We start from the raw sequence: 20,748 nt of genomic DNA, 5'->3' as shown, positions 1-20,748 counted from the left end.
CAATCTTCATTTGCTCACATTTTTTACAGTTAAAAAAAAATACAACGTGACACTCAAATAAAGATATGTTAGATTCTATATTCCTAAGGTGCAAAAAATGCACCTAAGTACTTAAAAAGAACAATACCACATGCCATAGCTGAAAAGCCAATCGTAGGAGTTCACATTTTCTCAATAATCTCGTATAGTAATAATCAATGATTATCATGTATATATAGTATAATATTATAATCCATCACATTCTAAGACAAATAAAGTCTATTGTTTAAGACAATATCGCAAAAATTCTTCATGCAAGACAAAAACTGGATTGAAATACTACAAATTCGATATGTACTTAAAAGTTAAAATCCAAATATTTTTCCAAACTGGCAGGTCTTGGTATACACATCAAACTATATTGCAATATTTTTATTTAATTTTGTTTTTGTGTATTCATGTAAACCCATAGGCCATAGCTATGACCTCTTTGTAAAGGAAACAAGGGCCAAATAAATGGTCTGTAAAGAAGATGCCACTGCACTTTTTTCTTCTTTAATTTAGTGTCTTTCACTCCTCAAACTCAACATATAAGGCAAAAAACTGCTTTTAAGATTTTTTCTATTTCATTTCTCGTGCATTGTCCAAGTAATTACAGACATTACACCTCATATATAAATGAACAATCATGTACAAAAATCACGTGAATGTGTGATAGAGGACGTTCCACCTGTATTTTAATTTTTAATTAATTATGTTAAGGAGTCTAATTAGTAGTTTGTTAGCAATGAGTTTCATCCTATTTCAGTTAGGAGTCTGTAGCAATGTGTCAATTCTGCATTAATGAAACACTAATTCATGTGCAATGGGAAACCTATGGCTTATCTCATACATTTATGGTAATAAACTAATTGCAGGAATTAACATTGCCCAATGCAAGAAAGTAGAGCCAATAAATGTATGATTGAATTGATTTATTAGTCCAATAATTAAGCATGTGCAGTCTCACATGCCCAGTTCATAAATTTGTGGCTGCCCAACTAGAAAGGTGGAGAATCAACCCCTATTATTTAGGGTCCATTGATATTCATTCACCACTGTCCATGCATACACTTCCATGTTCTCCACATGCATCATAATTCATTAACAAGTAGCTCCAAAAACAGATAAAAGCAGATCAATAGTGCATATCAGTAAGTGCAACTCAATTACATCTAATCTAAGTGATATTGTAAGGAGTAAATATCTCTAGCAGAAATAAGATACTATGCAGTGTACAACCTAAAAGAATGCAATGAGTAGGTAAACACATGAGCGACTGCCAACGTAATAGGGAAGTCCTGTCTAACAGCGGAGCAAGTTTCTGATTCTCGTTTCAATTCATTTTGGTATTGACAAGTAATACAAAGCCAACTACTTGTGATGTTTAATGTCATTAAAGAAACCATGAAACAGGTGATAGCATGATAATGACAGTTATTGATGAAAAAAGAATAGGTGAAAGGCCATAGCAAAGAATCCTTTGTTATTTGAAATCAAAAGCAGCAGAAGTGTGGAACAATGTACATACTGATACCTTTCACAGTTGTGAACTTCATTTGGACTACGTTAAGGCTCATAATTGTTGAGAACTTGAGAATTGAATTATCTAAGCATCATTACTGCAAGGACAGAGAAATGAGAGATGAGCAATGTATGATCTTGAAAAAAAAAGCGCAAAAAGAGTAAAACAGCTTTCGCCCCCCCTACTTCCCTGAGAATTTGTTAGTACTAGAAAAGTTAACTAGGATGGCAGCTACGCAGATGTGAAGCTGTTATTCCATGGCCAAAATCAACATTATCAAATTGGTAGAAGGAACGAATAAATGGCACCAAAAATTTACTAGTACTATACAGGTACCAGCAGCCAGGAGGGCAGAAGGAAATGCCTTGTTAGCCTTCATTCCATATTTGGTATGGACATAGACAGAATGTGGTAAAAACCGAAGTGCCAAAGCATTCAGATGGAACACGAGGATCACTTTAACTAGAGGCATCTACTGGATAGCTGCATTCACCACATAATATACTCATAAACTCGGGCTCAGAACAACCGTATATCTTCGAACATTAGCTGAAACAGGACAGGGCTGTTAGTATTGACTATAGCAAGTCCAGAATCAGACGCCAGCACTAGTATAAACTAATCTAAATGTAAATTATGAAGACTCATATTTGTAATCTCCCATGCTTTCATCAGCTACAACCAATTTGGTACATCATAATACCCTGATAAATAGCAGCAGCCAGTTACATTCCGTCACAACGAATAACATACATTTTGCTAAAGGGTAGCATAATATATAAAACCAAATCTTTCATTTCAAATAGCAATTCATTTGAATTTCATATAAATTTACAGTGTATACAAATATCAAGCATGCACACTCCAAGGACCCCATGACAAAGAACTGGCACTGGGTATTTTCAAATTCTTCTACACAATGGTTGGGCAGACTAGTCTTTTACAATGTCAAAAAAGCAAACAATACCAAGAGGACTACAAGAAGAATCTTCTTCAGATTCTCATCATCTGCCTGAGAAGCTTGACTAGTGTCTTGATTCACTTGGCCTTCACTATCATGGAACGAACCAGCATATCCATAATTATACCCTGATGATCCACCATGATCGTTTGCACTTGGGAACCCTTGAAGCTGAACACTGAAAAGAGGGAATACAAGCCCTCCAAAACCAGCAGACATTGCAACTGGTATAAATCCTCCCATGAGTCCCAGAATAAGACTAGCGAGATTATTATCTAAAAATCGTGCTGGTTCAGGTCTCTGCCCTGGTGGTCTATTAGGGATTTCGATGCCTGGCACAGGTTTTGATCTTGGATCAACTGGGGTCTTCCCTCGGCCGTAAAGAGGAATCACCTTCTCATCGTCTATCAGGGCCTTGCAAACAGGGCATCCATGGGACTGAGAGTGACCTTTTAGCCATCTATAAAGGCATGGCCAGCAATATAGATGCCCACAGAGTGTTATCACCGGATCCTGTGCTAAATCGAAACAAATGTTACATTCAAAACCAGCAGCTCCATTCCCATCGCCCCCTGAGGGAAATGAGTTTTCCGGTGCACTGGTAGTCGGATGATGAGCCTCTGCCATCTGTGCAGCCCACCTAAATCCAAATGCTACCAAAAGTGCACAAAATTAATCTTGATTACAAACTCAGACTGCTGCTAATCAATCTACGCTAAAGCATGTAGATCCACTAAGCATAGAAACACATATTCCAAATCTGATTGAAACGGCATCAAAATTGTCAAATATTGTAAGCTACATTAAGAAAAAGCTATTCCGATATCACAAGACTCGGTTAACATATGTGCAATCAAAATTCATCCTTCAACGAATTGTTGCGCTTGTAACTCTTGGTGACATTTGACACTACGGTTTACAGATACACATTTGGTTCGATGTTAGACTATTAAAAACCCTAATTCTAATTCGATATTCCAATACAATGCATCCTCTCTATACAGATATGAAATCAATATCTGAATTGATAGCTGTAAGCTTGAATTCAATATCACCAACAGTAATTGAAAAACAAAAGGCATACAAACAACAGAAAAGGAATGGAAAGAAGAAAACGGTAAAGTTGAAGGCAAAAGCTCACCTCTGTGAAGTGATGAATATAGCGAAGAATCAAAATGATGAACGATTATTAAGAGAAGTGTTTAAAAATGCATAGGTATTTTAATTCCAGAAAATTCCAGCTTATTCTGTTGAGCGACATTTGTTTCCTTTCACAGTGATGGTTGCTATTTTTATTCAGTACATTCTCTTGTTTTTTTTAAGGATAAGAAAAGAGTGATTGAATTTTGTGGGTATTATGTAAATACAATCCGTGATTTAATTTTGTGGGAATTATGTAAATTCAAAATGATATTAGTGTGTAAATTCAAAATGATTTACTCCCTCCGTCCCTGAAAAATATTAAATTTTTAAGTTTATAATAAGTAAACAATACATTATCACTACACATCATTTTATTTAGAACTTATACCATTGTGCTACACTACACTACTAACAATACATTATCACTACACATAATTTTATTTAGAACTTATACCATTGTGTTACACTACACTACTAATGATGTGGAGCTCATTTTTAACTAGCACTTACACGGTTACAACTTACAATACACTTTATCTTTCTCTTACTTTACCAGTGTAGTATATAGTATTAAAACTCGTGTCGAACTAAATGTTTATACATTTCGGATACAGAGAGAATAATATTTTTGGATGTGTAAATCCAAAATGATTTAATATATTTGGATTATGTGATTCCAAAATGTTACTACTACTATGTAAATCGAATATGTATACTTGTAGAACTAAAATTTAAATATGTGGAATGTTTGGATTGCTATTAGTAAGTTGATGGACTTTGAAATTTTACGGGTTGGGCTGCAACATGTTCAAAAACCTGCGCGCTTCAGCATACTCTAGTCTCGTGATATTATTATGGGCTTTGAAATTTTAGGGGCCGGGCTGCCAAATGACCAAATCCAAAGGCTAATTTTGTAGCATTATTATCTATCTATACATATATAAAACGTGAGTTTTTTGCGCTTTTAAATAATTATTTTATACGAGGGATGTAAATATAATTAATGGGTAGTGATAAAATGCAAACTCATATATTGTACAAACTCCAAACTTTTCAACACAGTATCAACACAATTTCAACACAGTGTAAAATTTCAAGATTTTGATGTCAACACAATGTCAATACAATATCAACACAATTTCAACACAAATCAACAGTTGACATTGTGTTGACATTTTTTGTTGTTATTATTTTATCATATGTTGATATTTTCTAACGGTCGAGATCATAGTTTGGAGTTTGTACAATATTTAGAGTTTACATTTGATCACAATCCTATAATTATATTTATAACTCTTAGAATTGTATTAATAATATTTAATCCATTATACTAATTAACATATAATAAGCATTATGTATCCAATAACAAATTTAGAGGAAATACTTAGTTGACATAGCATAATTAGCACTATTTAATTCTAATTAACCACATGCATTAATTCTTAGGTTACGTTGAAATAAATACTGCATTAGCGAAGAAAATAATTAGGTTGTGGAAAATGAAAAGATTTAGGAAGAAGAATGTGAAAAGATTATGAATAATCTTAATACTTTTTTTAAATTATAAATACTACTTTCGAATTGGAATTGTACATCCAAGTTCATCATTCAATTTTCTAGAATAAACCCTATCAGAAAAATGTTTATAGTTCAGGTGTTAACATTTGATTTGTCTTCTCACTATTCTTATTGTAATCAATTACAGACCACGATGGAGTCCGAAACTTCATAATTTGCTATCCAATCAACGGTGTCAACGGACGATATCCTTCTGTCTCCCAGTCCTAATTTTTCTATTCTTTCTAGAAATAAACACTATCAGTCAAAAGGCAATATTCCACTTGCCTAAAGTTGATAGTGACTGTGAAAGAGGACTTGCAAGCATTCGAGAATCTATGATGGAATGATTTCTTGCAAGAAGTGGAAGCATTTTGCCGAACAAATGAAATTGATGTTCCTATAATGGATGACATTGTTCCAAGACGTATTCACATGAAGAATGATAGAAAAAGTATTACAAACTATCATTATTATCGTGTTGAAATTTTTTATCGGGTATTTTTGATAACTAAAATTCTTATTTATTTAAATTTTGACATTAACTCCTAAATTTAATTTTTTAACAATCAGGTTGTTGACTTAATTAGTCAAGAAATGAGGAATCGTTTTTTCTAAGTCCAGCACATACTTACTCGAATGTATGGCATGCCTTGATCCAAGAAATCATTTCTCCAATTTCAATGTCGATAAATTTGTTCATCTTGATGCTCTTTATCCGGAAGACTTTTCATCCATGGAGCTTAACTTGTTAACTCAAAAAACTTGGAAGTTTCGTGAGTGATGTAACAACTGATACGCGTTTCTCAGATGTTAAAGATTTGGGAACTCTATCAAAAAAGATGGTTGAAACGATGAAAGATAAGATTTCAAATTGGTTTATCGATTGATAAAATCGGTCTTACTTTTACTTGTAGCGACAAAATCTGTTGAAAGAGTGTTTTCTGCAACGAAATTTGTGAAGTCAGAGCTGTGAAATAACATGGAGATGACTGGTTGAATGATAGACTGATGGTTTATAGTGAGAAGAAGTTGATAAACTCGTAGTTTAGCAAGTATGTTGGATGTTTGAAAGTGCATTTTTATTTTTTTTTGCACACTACTAGAGTTTCTATCCAGTATCCCTATTTTAGTGTTTGATGAGTTTGTCGAGTTTTGTAGTCATAACAGGTGGAAACGGACGAAAACGGCACCAAAAACCCCATACCGGGCGTTTTACTGAGCACCTCAGGCATTTCCATCAGAGGTTTTGCAACTATTCCCAATGAAATGATTTTGAGCCATTTTCAAAAAATGGGTACTCGAAGAAGCTAACTATCTCGCATAGCATAAGATTGTGGTATTTATATTTTATGTATTTTGTTTATAAATATTTATTAAAATATATGTTTATAATCTTGTTCGGTTCGACCCCACGATTTTTTATTCCTGGATCCGCCATTTGTGACGTTGGGAATATCATCATCATCTATCACATTTACTTGATTATTCATTCCAACATCAACGACAACTGCAACATCAGCTCGCTCAGTAATACCACAATCAACACTCATATGTTCAACTCGTCAGACAACACAATACCACAATTAACTACACCAGAATCAACAATAAGTGGCCTTTCTGAAATTCTCACATGTGCACATTCAACATTTAATTCAATATGACCAGTAGAATATGAGCTTCGTTAAACATATACATCACGCTTTGATCACTGTGAATCCCTGTACCATGGGCGGACCCAAGTATAGTTGGGAGGGTTTAAGCCCTCAATGAATATTTTTTTATACTTTTTCTATTATTTTTTTTAAAATTTATTCAAATTTAGTATAAATTATAGTGTAAAAGCCCCTACAAATTATCTATATTACTCAAATATACACTTTAAAATAAATTTGGAAATTCCAGCCCCTATCGATAAATATTTCTGCGTCCGCCACTGCCTTGTACATATATAACTATGCCCTGAACCAAAGTTTAGGCAATCCTCCATGATAATTCAATCGTGTGTTGGTTCATATCAATTTTCATTGAAACACATATCCTTGCAACTAATTCCAAATATGAAACACATGAATCAAATAGAATACCATCTCTTGCACGAGGTGGATCATAACCTATGCCAAGTGTGGAAGTTGAACTATTTTCCCACCCCAATACAAACTCACAAACACTTAGCATAATTTTGCACAAAAAATTAGACACTATTTAGATAAAAAAAATTAAACAATTTTTCACATAAACCCTAGCTTACAAAATTGGGGAAAACCTACACAAAATATGCAATAAACAACGTGTTTGAGGAAGTAATACCAAAATATTGAAGAAAATGACCACAATCGCCTGGAGTAGTCGAAAAATCACCTGGAATCGCCGCTGCTTCTTTTTCTTCATTCACTTGCACGTTCTGTTCTGAACAGCGCTTGATGTTGATTTTATTTCATTGAGAGACGCATGAGTCATATGCGTCGCTTGGGAAAACGCATAACACGCATGCGTCGTTAATAATAAAACATTTTTTTAATGCGTCGGTGATTCGACGCATAAGTTACACGCGTCTTACTCTAAAACACACTTCTATAGTCTTAGAGAGAAAACGAATTTTTTTGGTCACGGATGAGGATAGTCTCAGAGAGAAAAATGAGTGAGAGATATATTTTTGGTACGAAAAAATTGGGTGATGAATTGGGTATTCGTAGATGATTTTATGGGGATTAAAAAAAAATTAGAAAAATGAAAAACGATAATATTAGGGAAAGTGAGAATTTTTAAATATTTTAACCTATTTTTTCAAATTTTTTATTTTTTACAAAATAAATAAATTCTAGCGGTGCAAACTACATCTACTCACGGGAAAGGAGGGGTCACCGCCCACTCACATCGCGCCACTTGGGATGGGTGCGTCGTTCCGCCAGACCGAGTGAAGTTCTTTGTGAAGGAATGGTCGTTGCAGCGGAACGCTTGCAATAGTGTTCCGATGACATGCCGTCCCAACAACACGGAACAGCTCCTCACGGAAAGCACCATTGCTGATGCTCTTAGTATAAACACATATTTTTTCTTTAGATCCTATTTTGATGAAATATTAATACTTAGATTCTGTTTACAGTTTCTATCTTTTTTCTTGTTAGAATCTACTCCTTCCGTTTCATAGTAGTGGAGACATTTTTTTCGTCTAAGTATAAATAAAAAGATAAAAATATGAGAGAATAAAAAGAAAGAGCATAAAGTAAGAGAGAGGGAAAAAGTAAGTGAGATGAAATGTGTTGACTTTTACTTAAAATGAAAATGATTGCACAATCTTCACTATTATGGAACGTACCAAAATGATAAAATAACTCTACTATTATGCAACGGATGGAATATTAATTCTATTTTATTATGGTTGCATTTAATTGATCTTTCAATTGGTATAAATATGTGTCTTCTAGATTAAGTTTGCTAAATAGATAATCCAGTTAAGATTAATTAACCGATAAATTTTGTCAATGGGCTGTCTTCATTTCCCATTGCAAATGGTCCAAAGATAGTAAGATTCCTAACTCAAATACTCTCCTTTATTGTATTCTTTATATTCTTTTAGTATTGGAACTTGGTAAGTTGTCACCATGAATCCTCCATAATTTACATCACCTTTATTATTTAAATTTTATATGTATGTATTTATTATTATGACTTAGTGGTTGAGTACAATTAGTTAAAGTTTTGTACTATAAAATACTGGTGGACAAGAAAATTAGCTAGATAAACTAATTTTATTTGAAGTTAAGTATTTTAATAAATTTAACATGTACACTATTATAAAAAACCCAGAATTATCCGATAATTATCTACAAAGAATGTCAATAAAATAATATTTCTCTGTATTGAAAGTATCTTCTCCCTCTTTCACACACACAAATTCACATGAAGATTCAGTGCAACGTCTGTGAAGCGGCGGAGGCCAGCGTCCTCTGCTGCGCCGACGAGGCCGCCCTCTGCTGGCCCTGTGATCAGAAGGTCCACGCCGCCAATAAGCTCGCCGGGAAACACCAGAGGGTCCCGCTCTCCACTGCCTCTTCGCAGATGCCAAAGTGCGATATTTGCCAGGTTCGATCATTTCCCCCCTCTCTCTCTCGCAAAATCATTTTTAGCTGAGTTGGTGAGTCAAATTTTGTTGGAGCTAGGTTAAACTAATATTCAAATCTCGCATTATTCAAATATTAATACAAAATTAGCATGTGCGATTTGATAATTGTTTATTTAGATTACCTTATTGTATCTCTTATTCCATTTCTGGAAAGTGTAGAATGGGATAAATAATGTTAATTTTATGTGTTTTACTATCGATAAAATATACTGTGGAAATCGAGGGATTCAAAATTACTCTTAATTGTGTGAAGCTGAGGGCTTGTTTTTTTTGTTTTTTATTGATGTTTTATTGTTGTGGGGTGTATGATTTAGATTATCTTATTACTCAACTCGAATATCGGGTCAAAAGAGATGGAGAAAGGAGGAAATTGAAAAGGAAACAAGAATTCGTATTTTGGGGCCAAGACTGGATTGGGATCTATGATTGTTTTGATTGATTGATGAACTTCTTGTGAAGGAAGTACTAGGAACGTAATATCTCGGCATCTATTAGTAACTGTGCCTGCTCCTCGGTCTGAAACACGTATCTGAATATCAGAATGTCTTAGCTCAGTTTGTCGCTCTGAGATCGAGTATGCTAGCCGCTTAGGCTCTGAGTGCGCTTAGTGGTGCTCTGCAGGCTGTTCGGCTGTCTCTGTGGTTGGGTTTTCTTTGTCTCTTTATTAGATATTTCATAGTTGCTTATGTCTTCAATCTTTATCGGAGCATGACATATCTCATTAGACTTCAACCAGTTAAAAGGGTTTTCTTTGTCTCTTTATTAGAATTCCTGAAGCATATATCATGTAGCTGCAGCCTACTGTGGTTATAGAGAGGTATTGATGAAACTTGTTATCCATTTTCAAGAAAATTAAGGATGAGGATCATAATCATTCTACACTAGGATGTCACTGTCAGTTTGTCACCACCTCTCCCTATCATACAATCACATATGCCATCATATTCTCAATCCAAAATAACTAGCGCTCTGCTGTACGTACGATATAGGTAAGTTCCAGATGGTTTCCGGTCTCTCATCCGGGGCCTCTCCATATGAGCTAGTTGAAAACTCTCTTCAGATCCTTGTTCATAGTTTTCTCATTGTCTCCATTATTTTTGAATCATGAAGGAAAGAATAAAAAAGAGAGATTGTAGTTGTGCCATAAGCCATTTTTAAATAACCTTGGTTTACTGGACTTCATAGGGTAGCATGGAAGTATAGCCTAGTTGGTTATAGAAGTACAATAGTAATTTATTTTTCTCATAAAACAACTGATAGTTGTCGATTTTGCATCTGCAGTATCATGGAATAAGCTATCAATGCATTATATTGAACATCTAGTTTCTTAATGAAATAAAAATGGCAGAGTTCCAATATTGCTTCTCCAGCCTGCCTATTCTGCAGATGAACTCCATCTCCATCTCCATCTCCATCTCTCTTTCATTTTATGCCTTAAATGTTAGCTTTCTTGGCTTCAAATTCATTTTGAAAGTAATTTATTGTTTTGCTATACTCTATAGTGACCCAAGCAACAAAATCGTTGGCCATAGCCCCTTTTGTTAAGATCAAGGCGCTGCCGACCATGTGATTAGATGCATATTAGAGGTCAAGGATAACTAGTCTGTTTGATCCACCTGTTTGTTCAAGTTCAAGTGTTCTCTTACCCCCTTTGATTTCGTTTCTCTGTTTCTCTTTTGTCACACAACTGCTTTCGCCGACAATTTGCTTTTCACTGAGTTGGTGAAATATCTATTAAGTTAGTTATTTTTATCGCTATTCCAATTGTCCAGTGACTCGTGTGATTCCAGAATTCTACTGTTTATTTTCTCGTTATCTTATCAGCTTGTGGATCTTCTCCATGCCTAAAAACTGTGTCCCTTTGTGCCATTCTTTTCATGCACAACAGGTCTAGTGGATAGATGGAGTTAAAGACAGGAAAGTGTTAAAGAAAATAAAACGTTGTTTGTTTGAGAATGGGAAATGAAGTAAAATTATCCAGAAGATGAATTTCTTGCCTCTTAGGCCATCCACAATAGGAATAGCCCAGCAATAGCCTAGCCACAAACTCCTCCTGCCACATCATCAACACTAAAATCCTTCTGCCACATCATCAAACAAGCAAATAGCCCAGCCATAGTCTAGCCATAGCCTAGCCACATCACTCAAAATTATATAAAACAAATAATTAACAATCACATAAAATACGGAATTAAATTTACCACACACATACGGGAAAATTCAATAATAATATTAAAATTTTATAAAGTACATTAATTAAAATTAAAATAACATTATAACATCCTCATTAATGAGTTTGTCCCACATCAAAAGTGGAACATAAAACATTCAAGGATGTCTCTATAAAAGAGAAACAACCAAGAATGAGTTTGTCCCACATCGAAAGTGGAACATAAAACATTCAAGGATGTCTCTATAAAAGAGAAACAACCAAGAATGAGTTTGTCTCACATCGAAAGTGGAACATAAAACATTCAAGGATGTCTCTATAACAGAGAAACAACCAAGAATGAGTTTGTCCCACATCAAAAGTGGAACATAAAACATTCAAGGATGTCTCTATAAAAGAGAAACAACCAAGAATGAGTTTGTCCCACATCGAAAGTGGAACATAAAACATTCAAGGATGTCTCTATAAAAGAGAAACAACCAAGAATGAGTTTGTCCCACATCGAAAGTGGAACATAAACCATTCACGGATGTCTCTATAAAAGAGAAACAACCAAGAATGAGTTTCATAAAAAATATTAAATAAAAAAAATTAAAAAATCTGTTGGGCGATGCGCTCGGCGATCCGGAGCGCTGCAATAGCGCCGAGCGGATCGCCCAGCGCACCGCCTAGCGCCGTGAAACCGCCGAGCGCTCGGCGGTTTTTAATTCCGAAATCCGCTGGGCGGTTGCAATGGACCGCCTAGCGGACCGCCTAGCGCCGGCGCTCGGCTAGGCGGTGCGCTAGGCGCCATTGCGGATGGCCTTAAGGCATGTAATGCCCAAACACGACTGATGGTCTGGTCAGTCTAAGACTGATATCCTGCTTATTGTACACCCCCCGTATCTATTGTTTCTATTTCTAATAGGGGTGTTCTTAAAATTGTGCTAATAAAAAAGTCCAATTTCCAATAGTTTGCCAAATCACTCTCCCATGCTGTTGGCTAATATCTGTGCGAAGTTGGTTACTATGTTTAAGAGCTAGAAATTGATTCATGCCTTCTTGCTCCCATACAGTTGGCTCTTTAAATCCATATTCCAAATTATTGTTCCTCTCACTGTACCTGCTTCGGTCATAAGTATGTTTGAGAGAGGGAAATAGGTTTATGTGATCTGCTCTTTATTGTGATATATTGGAATAATGGAATTGCTTTAGATTCAACTCAGTCCCATTGTCTTATTGATGTCCATTAGTTGTCTTTGCTACCAAAACCTAATCTTGATTATTAGTACTCCCTCTGTCCCAAGGTAGTTGAGTCGTTTCTTTTTTGCACTCAGTTTTGAAAAAATCATATTAATAAATAGTTTGTTAAAGTGGAGAGAGAATAATGTAGAGATGAGTCTTGTCTACATTATTCTCTCTCTTACTTTACTAGCTCTCCACTTTAACTATTTATTAGTATCATACTATGGTAGTAACAGTATCTTCTGTAAGCTTAAAGAAAGTAAATTTTACTCAACCCCCCCCCCCCCACCCACCCCAACCTGTTTTTATGTCCATGTAAGAGCAGTTTTCTTATAATGCTTTACTATGCAGGAAACTGTTGGCTATTTCTTTTGCTTAGAGGATCGAGCCCTACTCTGCAGAAAATGTGATGTTGCTATACACACTGCAAATTCCTTAGTATCAGGGCATCAAAGGTTTTTACTCACAGGAGTTAAAGTAGGCCTTGAGGCTACTGAAGGTCGTGCTGAACCATTTCTAGGAAAGACCAATATGGCTGATAAAATATTAGAACCAGAATCTCATTCTCTTCCAAAAAAGCCACCCCGGCATCATCAACTGCTCAATATGGTAAAAGCATGCCTGTTCAAGCTAGCGGATGTGGTGATTTTTCAGAGCCGCCCTTCTCCGGAGGTTCCTCAACAGGAAGTATTTCACAGTGGCAGTTTGATGAATTTCTCGGATATGGTGATTTCACTCAGAGCTACAATTTCATGGATAATGACTCATCTAAGGTATGTCATGTAATGCCTCATATCTTCAGTTTTCATGGATTGTTGTTCAGGATATAGACGTAGAGTGATTTTATACATGCATGCTAACCATTTTTGTACACCTTATGACATTGCTTATATCTTGCTCTTCGCAATTCTTGAAAGCTGCTAGTCGTTCAAAAGATTTCGCTGACAATATTTGTATTCCATGAGCTTCAAATTTGCTTATAGATGCTGCATCATGATCAACTTGTTCACTGGCTGACCTATATACAATTTGAACGTATTTCACTAGGCAGACAGTGGAAAGCTTGGAAGTTCAGATGGCTCCCAAATTCTACTAGCTGCTGACGGTGAGTTAGAATGCGATGATTGCATGGGTCATGTACCGGAAACATATTGGGCAGTGCCACAGATCACTTCTCCGCCCACAGCATCCGGGCTTTACTGGCCGAAAAGTTTCCAGAATCAGCCTGACTCTGCTGTGTTTGTGCCCGACATAAGTTCCCCGCCCTTACAGAATCTCCGTAACCATCAGGATCATTCACATGCTACCAATTCAAAGCGGATGAGACATTATTGATGAACTATACGTCGTTCATGGTCTCGTACCACATAGCTGCCCTGGGATACCCCAGCTCTTTAGGAATAGGATAGATGGTCTTACGCGAGTCTCATCTTCGTCATGTTTGCTTTGTTTGTTTGTGAGGTTCAGTTGTTGGTTGATTAGCTACATATGTTGTATGTAAAATTCTCTTCACTTTGTCGCAACCGGTGAAAGTGGCGACTGCGATGATACAATCTTGTAACTTGAATATTACATCGACTGAATTTTAATGTGTATAATAAAAGATAATCCTAAGCAGTAAACTTGAATTTGTTTCTGCAAAATAGTAATCTCTATGCTATTGTTGTGGTGGAGATGATAAATCAGATTATTAAGAGACTTACTGTGGTAAATTTCTGTATAAGATGTGTATAAAGGTAATAAAAGAATATAGTTATGCTATGCTCTATGTCAGAGGACTACATTTTTAACATGTAACGTAAGAACCTCACAGTGCATTAAAACCATTTCCTAAGAGTGGAGAGCTCGATTGGATGGCTAGCATCGAGATGAATCGTGTTATGAAGTTCGATTCCGGAGCACTTGTTGCTGCATAAGGACGGCCAAGCTGCTGCCCAGTGATATGTTGATGATGTTGGCCACGTCATTGTTGAGCTGAGCAAGGAACGACAAACGGGTGAATTGGAACCTAGGCTATAACACAATATAAGTGAAAGACTGCTGAAAAGGGTGAAGATAAGTATGGTGACTAACCCATTTAAACCCTTCTTTCTCTTGAAGTGAAGCACCAATTATACTCTCTCCTACATTAGCAATCTGGGAAGCAATGACGCATATGATGCATTCGGTCACATTTATCTGTTAAGACGCGATTCTTTATCAGTTGCAGTCGAAGAAAACATTATAAGGGTGGACATAACTGTGTATGCCTATTAAGTAACAAAAAAACCCATCCTTTGGAACCAAAATTCAATTAAAGGCATTTCTATTTAAGTCAGACAAATGGATTGTTACAAATCAAAAGCACAAAATAAAATGAATCGCGATCTTCCTTCCTTCTCTTGTTGTTTCTCAAGACACACTCACGGTCGCCTCCTTTCTTTCCCATTTTCCTTATCCCAGACTCCTTTTCATTCTCCTATCTTCGTATGAAGATCTATGATTCTAAAAATGGGATGCGCATACCAGAATGAGCTAATTAGGTACCTATGGCCATTGTATGAGGAAAACAGGTAACTATAGCAATCTCTGCGTACCTTATTTGGATTAATCCAGTCCCAATTTCCCCTATTAAGCTCAAGTTTAAGTAATTATCAGCAATACGAAACAAGTATAAGGTTAGAGAAAAACACGAGACAGACATAAACTAGCCTTCATGGAAAGAAAACCATTAAAAGTTCTCATTAGCTTGCTCAACTCTTACCTAACTACATAATATGTTACCCATCGTTCAAAATGCTTTGAGAAAAAGAGATGGAGAGCATAAATTTTACCTCAGCCATCATAAAACCAACAGAAGCAAGAAAAATTGAAGCACAAAGCCCAGCAACAGTTCCCTCAATGCTAATGGCACCTTCTGTCCCCCTGGGGACTGTCTTAAACGTCGTCACCAAATAACTGCAATAAAAGGCAATTGACAAGTGCACAAAAGGTTACTACCATCTAGGAATGAGAGGAATCACAATACATATATCAGATTCAGGTATGAGTCGGATTATTATGCTCAGCTCATCTTTTAACATAAACTGCAACAGTTTTCACTTGAGCACAAGAACTCACGTCGTTTTGGCATAAGCTTTCCCTATCTCACTCGAAACAGTGTCACTGAGTTTAGTGCAGAAACTGGCGACAAAGCCAAGCTCCCAGAGACGAGCAAACGCCCCTCCCCCGAATCCATAGATGGAGAGAAGAGCACAGACACAGCCGGCAGCGCTTGATCCAATGACACTACTCGGCCCCCTCCTTCCTCTCCTCTTCTCAGCAACCCCGTGCGCCTCCTTCTGCGCCAACTTCAATTTTGTTGCTGCTGTGCCCTAATTCATTTCCCCATACCATCAAATTCACACTTCCATACATTACAAAGAGTAAAAAAAACTCTTCAATTCTGTCATCAGACAATCAATCAAACACAAATATGATCAACAATTCACTTGCGCCAACTTCAATTTTGTTGCTGCTGTGCCCTAATTCATTCCCCCATACCATCAAATTCACACTTTCAGACACTACAAAGTGTAAAAAAACTCCTCAAATCTGCATCAGACAATCAATCAAACACAATAGATGCACAAATATGATCAATCCAAACATGAAGAACACAATCGAAAAGCAAAGGATTTTGCTCTTTCTCTATTGAAACTTGAATTGAGGCGGCATAAACATGAATTAATAACAAAATAGAAGAGCTCACAAGGAGGTAGTAAGTGGCGACGAGGAGGAAACCGGAAGAGCCGAAAGCGCGCCATGTGAGAGTGCCGAGGAAGAAGGCGGCGGCAATGCCGGAGAGCGAGAGGCCGGAGACGAGAAGCGGGGAGCCCAGAAGGAAGATGAAGAGGTTGCTGAGAAATGAGGATTGCCACGTGGGGGGAGACGAATGGATCGATCGAATAACGTGATGAAGCAGATGAGAATCGGAGGATGCCGCGGGCATGATTATGTCGCTGGGGTTTAAATTGAGGGGAGGAAAAGAGGGGTTTTTAATCGAGGATCGAGAATTGAGGGAAAATAGGTGGACTTTGAAGAAGGAAAGGAAAGAGTAAAGTCGCCATCTTTAAAGCTTGCGTGCTTCGTCGAAGAAGGTGGCGTTTAATTTTTTATTTATACATTAAAAATTATTATTGGCACTTTTAATTTTACAATTTTCGCAAAAATCAAATCTCCATTTGTTCTTTTCCTCCATAATTTCAAATAAATGAAAATAATAACAGATTGAGCTTTGATTTTCATAAAAATTGTAAAATTAAAAGTGGCAATAATAACTTTTAATCTATTAATATCAAAGTAATTGTATAAAACAAAACAAACTATCCTAAACATGTCTTCTATAAATTTAAATATCACCGTGACTTTTGGCCCTAGACTTTATCACTATACCGTTTTTCAACTCACACACTATTTGCGACCAAAATGTCTATGTTTCAGCATGTGATAAGATTCGTCGAATACGACTCTATTAATGTGGAACAAAGAGTAGAATAAATTATTTTAAATAATTTTCGTAAGATGTTTGGTAGTACTATGTAATACTAAAAAATATTTATCTCACTTTATCAAAAAATAATTCAAATTGATTAATCTTATTTAAGCTTATCTGTTTTACTTAAGGGCATCCGCAGTGATGCGGATGTCCCGGCGGAATTCCCCGCGAAGTTCCCAAAAACACCTTCTGCCATGTCATAAGGACTTCCCACTGCACAGTGGCGGAATTCCCCTGCGGAATTCCCGACGGAATTCCCACATTAAAAAAAATCACAAATTCACAAATTAAACAATTTCTGGAAGTAAACAATTTACGTAATTAAAATTTCGACGAAAATAAGGAAAAAAATCCATTAAAATAAGAAAAGTACATTTCACCAAATAATAAAAAATACATTTCAATAATTAAAAACTACATCAACGACGACCCCTACGCTGCCACACTTCTTCAATAATATCGTTCTGGAGTCGAACGTGAGCTTGTTTTTGGCGCATGTCGGCAAATGCACGGACTCGATCGACGTCGTCATGGGGAATTCCGCGGGAGTCGACGCAATGGCGGACATCCCCGCGGAATTCCGCTTAACGCCGCTGACCTGCGACGTCCTCAGCCCAATTCCGTATTCGTGGCGGGCACGCCTAATGGCGGACGTTCGCGACGGAATTCCGGGACGTCCGTGGGAATTTCGCGCGGAAGTCCGCCATTGCGGATGCTCTAAGAGGGAATTATAAAATTATTAGTCTATAAACAATTAAGTTTAAACATTTTGGATGAAGTTTAAAACCCCAACAGCTTATCCTCATTGTAGCAGTAGCGGCATTGGCATTGGCAATGGCTGTTAACTGCGCCACTTCTTCTTCCCTTTTCATTTCCAAACCCTCTAACAAACCCTCACCCTCCTCCGTCACGACCACGCCGTTCCTCGGCTTTTCACTCGCCGCTTCGACCAAACCCGCCGTCCAATCCAAGAGGCTTTTCAAGATATGCTGCCACGACAAACCCGCTGTTATACCGGCCGAGCAGCAGTGGATGTTCGACGATCTCACTGGCCCCGTCGGTTATTTTTCCCCATCCTTAAATTAATTGCGTCAATGTTGCTAGCTGAAGATTACTTCGCCCTATCTCTGTTTAATTAGGCTTTTATTGCTACTATCCTGACAAAACGGAGGCTAATTTTCTCAAAATCGGAGTGGTGATAATAATAATCGAGATGTTTATAGTTATGCTAGTCCAATTTAATGTACTAGTGTTGATTTGTGTTTCATACTTACTTTCAAAGAGAGTGTAGAGTCTAGAATTGGACATTTTTTGGAAATTGTGGTAGGTGTTGAAGTATTGACTGCTTATTCAATTCACATTGATGATGGATGAATAAGTAAAAACATTGTAATCTCGTCAAAGATGATGAATGTGTGTATGATTGATTGTGAAAGTTTGATTCTCTTAGCATTTTCTGACCGTATGTGGGATTGCATTCTTCGATTGACGGTTGAAGAGAACACGATAAATGATGAATTGATGATCTGTGAGGAAGTAGAAGGGGCAATTCTCCATACTTGATGGCTAAATGAGAATAATTTTTACTTCATACTGTCTAGTTGTTTAAGCACGCAATCTTTATCTAAAATCCGGCTAAGGTCGTGCCTACTTTTAGATTCAAGCATGTTTCGTATCCTTGTCTAACGAGTCCTTGGCTTAGTTTATCCAGCCATGACCTTTTAAGTGTATTCACACCACTGCAGTTAATTGTGTTAAAGTCATCATATTGCTCACAGTTTCATATTTCAGGATGTGTGGAATAAGACATGGTATCCCAAGGCTAAGGACCATATTCCAACCAGCAAGACTTGGTACGTGGTGGATGCTAGCGACAAGATTCTTGGAAGACTAGCTTCGACAATAGCCATTCATATAAGGGGAAAGAATCTAGCTACATACACTCCTAGTGTCGACATGGGAGCCCATGTTATAGTGGTAAGCCGATACGTGGTGAACAGACTTTTTGAGCTTATCACAAATTACTTTAATTGGTAGTAGAATTCCATTTGAATTTACTGTATATGACTCTACTCTCACCAAGTCACTGTATTTTAATACAACCAAATTTCTTGAGCTAAGAACTGACAACAGGCATGGTGAGATATATTAAAGTTAGATGTTATTACTCCCACATGTTATAAGCTCATAGTTTTGCATTTCTTTCAGACTACATATGTTATTTTCGATAGTAACAAAAAGAGTTGGCTAGTTCATTTCAGATCAATTACGGACTTCATTACATGAAGCACTACATTGGATTAAGATGTAGGAAGTTTGGGTAAATATGGTATGATTGCTCTTTAATCTATTTAGATACACCGCTTATTTTGGTGGCCAGCCATTAAAATTGAAGATAAGTACTGCCGAGAAATAATTTTTTGATTCAGTTCTACTGGGGGGGGGGGGAACAAAATTTTTTAAAAGCATATTAGTATTATTTTTTAATAGTGGGGCCCAGTACCTACTTATTAAAAACATTCATGGCCCGACGTATTTACTTCGCTATCTTAATAAATCAAGTTGCTGCAGTTAATCTACTTTGATGATCTAGCATGAGTCTCTAAGATAATTATTTGATTTTGGTACAGTACAATATTCACAATTTATATACTCCATAATGGCATAAAATAGGTGAATGCGGAGAAGATCGCTGTATCTGGAAAGAAGAGGACACTGAAACTCTACCGGAGGCACTCAGGAAGACCTGGTGGCATGACAGTGGAAACATTCGATCAGCTTCAGAAGAGAGTTCCTGAAAGAATTATTGAGCATGCTGTGCGTGGGATGCTCCCTAAAGGGCGAGTAAGTTGTCTCTAATTCAATGTTACTTTTAATGATATCAATTTGAGTAGCCAATAAGTAGACAAGGCATAATTATTCATGTTCAGATTTTCTAGCACATCTATTGCAGTTTTATTCTGAGAACTGTTGCTTTAGTCTGAACATGCTGGCAGGCAATACTTATACTCTAGGTAAATACAAGAATCAGAGAATAATGAAAAATAATCGAACATGAATGCACATTTGTTGTATTTCTTATGTTCCTTAAAAGCAGTTTTTGGTTGTTTACAGCTTGGCAGATCATTGTTTACCCATCTTAAGGTTTACACTGGTCCAGATCACCCTCATGAAGCTCAACAACCCAAGGAATTGCCTATAAGGGACAAGAGGATAACAAAGCAGACTTAGAGGTGTTAATGTTTCTTTGAGGAAGTCATTTGGGGACTAAATTTCAGATGTTTATAATGTATTTCATCATTGACTTCCATCTCTCCTGTGGCTGGAAGCACCCTCATAACCATTCTTCTGAAGCATTTAAGCACAATCGGAATCGTTATGAAGCTGTTTTGACTAAACATTTGCACAATTATGTAACTTTTGTAGTTTTGTCTCTTTTATTTTGATAATCTCTCTAGTACACATGAACTGTTGCTTTGCTAAACAAACTGAAGGAAAATAAGTGATT

The 20,748-nt window shown here is 36.6% G+C and overlaps 3 protein-coding genes and 1 pseudogene across 3 annotated transcripts; 2 read left to right on the top strand and 2 right to left on the bottom strand.

The window, feature by feature from the left end:
• Nucleotides 1-2,334: 2,334 nt before the first annotated feature.
• Nucleotides 2,335-3,803, bottom strand: LOC121766567 (E3 ubiquitin-protein ligase RNF185-like). The gene is made up of 2 exons (XM_042162836.1): nt 3,646-3,803; nt 2,335-3,157 (listed from the first exon to the last, which is right to left on the bottom strand). Exon 2 carries the CDS (start codon nt 3,129-3,131, stop codon nt 2,484-2,486), a length of 648 nt encoding a protein of 215 aa, XP_042018770.1. The 5' UTR covers nt 3,132-3,157; nt 3,646-3,803; the 3' UTR covers nt 2,335-2,483.
• A 5,254-nt stretch (nt 3,804-9,057) lies between these two features.
• On the top strand, nt 9,058-14,346 carry LOC121766380 (annotated as a pseudogene).
• A 77-nt stretch (nt 14,347-14,423) lies between these two features.
• Nucleotides 14,424-16,830, bottom strand: LOC121766381 (protein VTE6, chloroplastic-like). Its single transcript, XM_042162672.1, has 5 exons — nt 16,455-16,830; nt 15,824-16,077; nt 15,538-15,661; nt 14,798-14,902; nt 14,424-14,698 (listed from the first exon to the last, which is right to left on the bottom strand). The coding sequence occupies exons 1-5, from the start codon at nt 16,692-16,694 to the stop codon at nt 14,603-14,605; spliced, it is 819 nt and encodes a 272-aa protein (XP_042018606.1). The 5' UTR covers nt 16,695-16,830; the 3' UTR covers nt 14,424-14,602.
• A 1,194-nt stretch (nt 16,831-18,024) lies between these two features.
• On the top strand, nt 18,025-20,689 carry LOC121767512 (50S ribosomal protein L13, chloroplastic-like). Its single transcript, XM_042163796.1, has 4 exons — nt 18,025-18,296; nt 19,032-19,217; nt 19,914-20,084; nt 20,355-20,689. Exons 1-4 carry the CDS (start codon nt 18,075-18,077, stop codon nt 20,469-20,471), a joined length of 696 nt encoding a protein of 231 aa, XP_042019730.1. The 5' UTR covers nt 18,025-18,074; the 3' UTR covers nt 20,472-20,689.
• The last annotated feature ends 59 nt before the right edge of the window (nt 20,690-20,748 follow it).

Source organism: Salvia splendens, chromosome 15, assembly GCF_004379255.2.
Source record: "Salvia splendens isolate huo1 chromosome 15, SspV2, whole genome shotgun sequence".
Classification (NCBI taxonomy): domain Eukaryota; kingdom Viridiplantae; phylum Streptophyta; class Magnoliopsida; order Lamiales; family Lamiaceae; genus Salvia; species Salvia splendens.
This window is presented reverse-complemented; position numbering and strand designations above follow the sequence as displayed.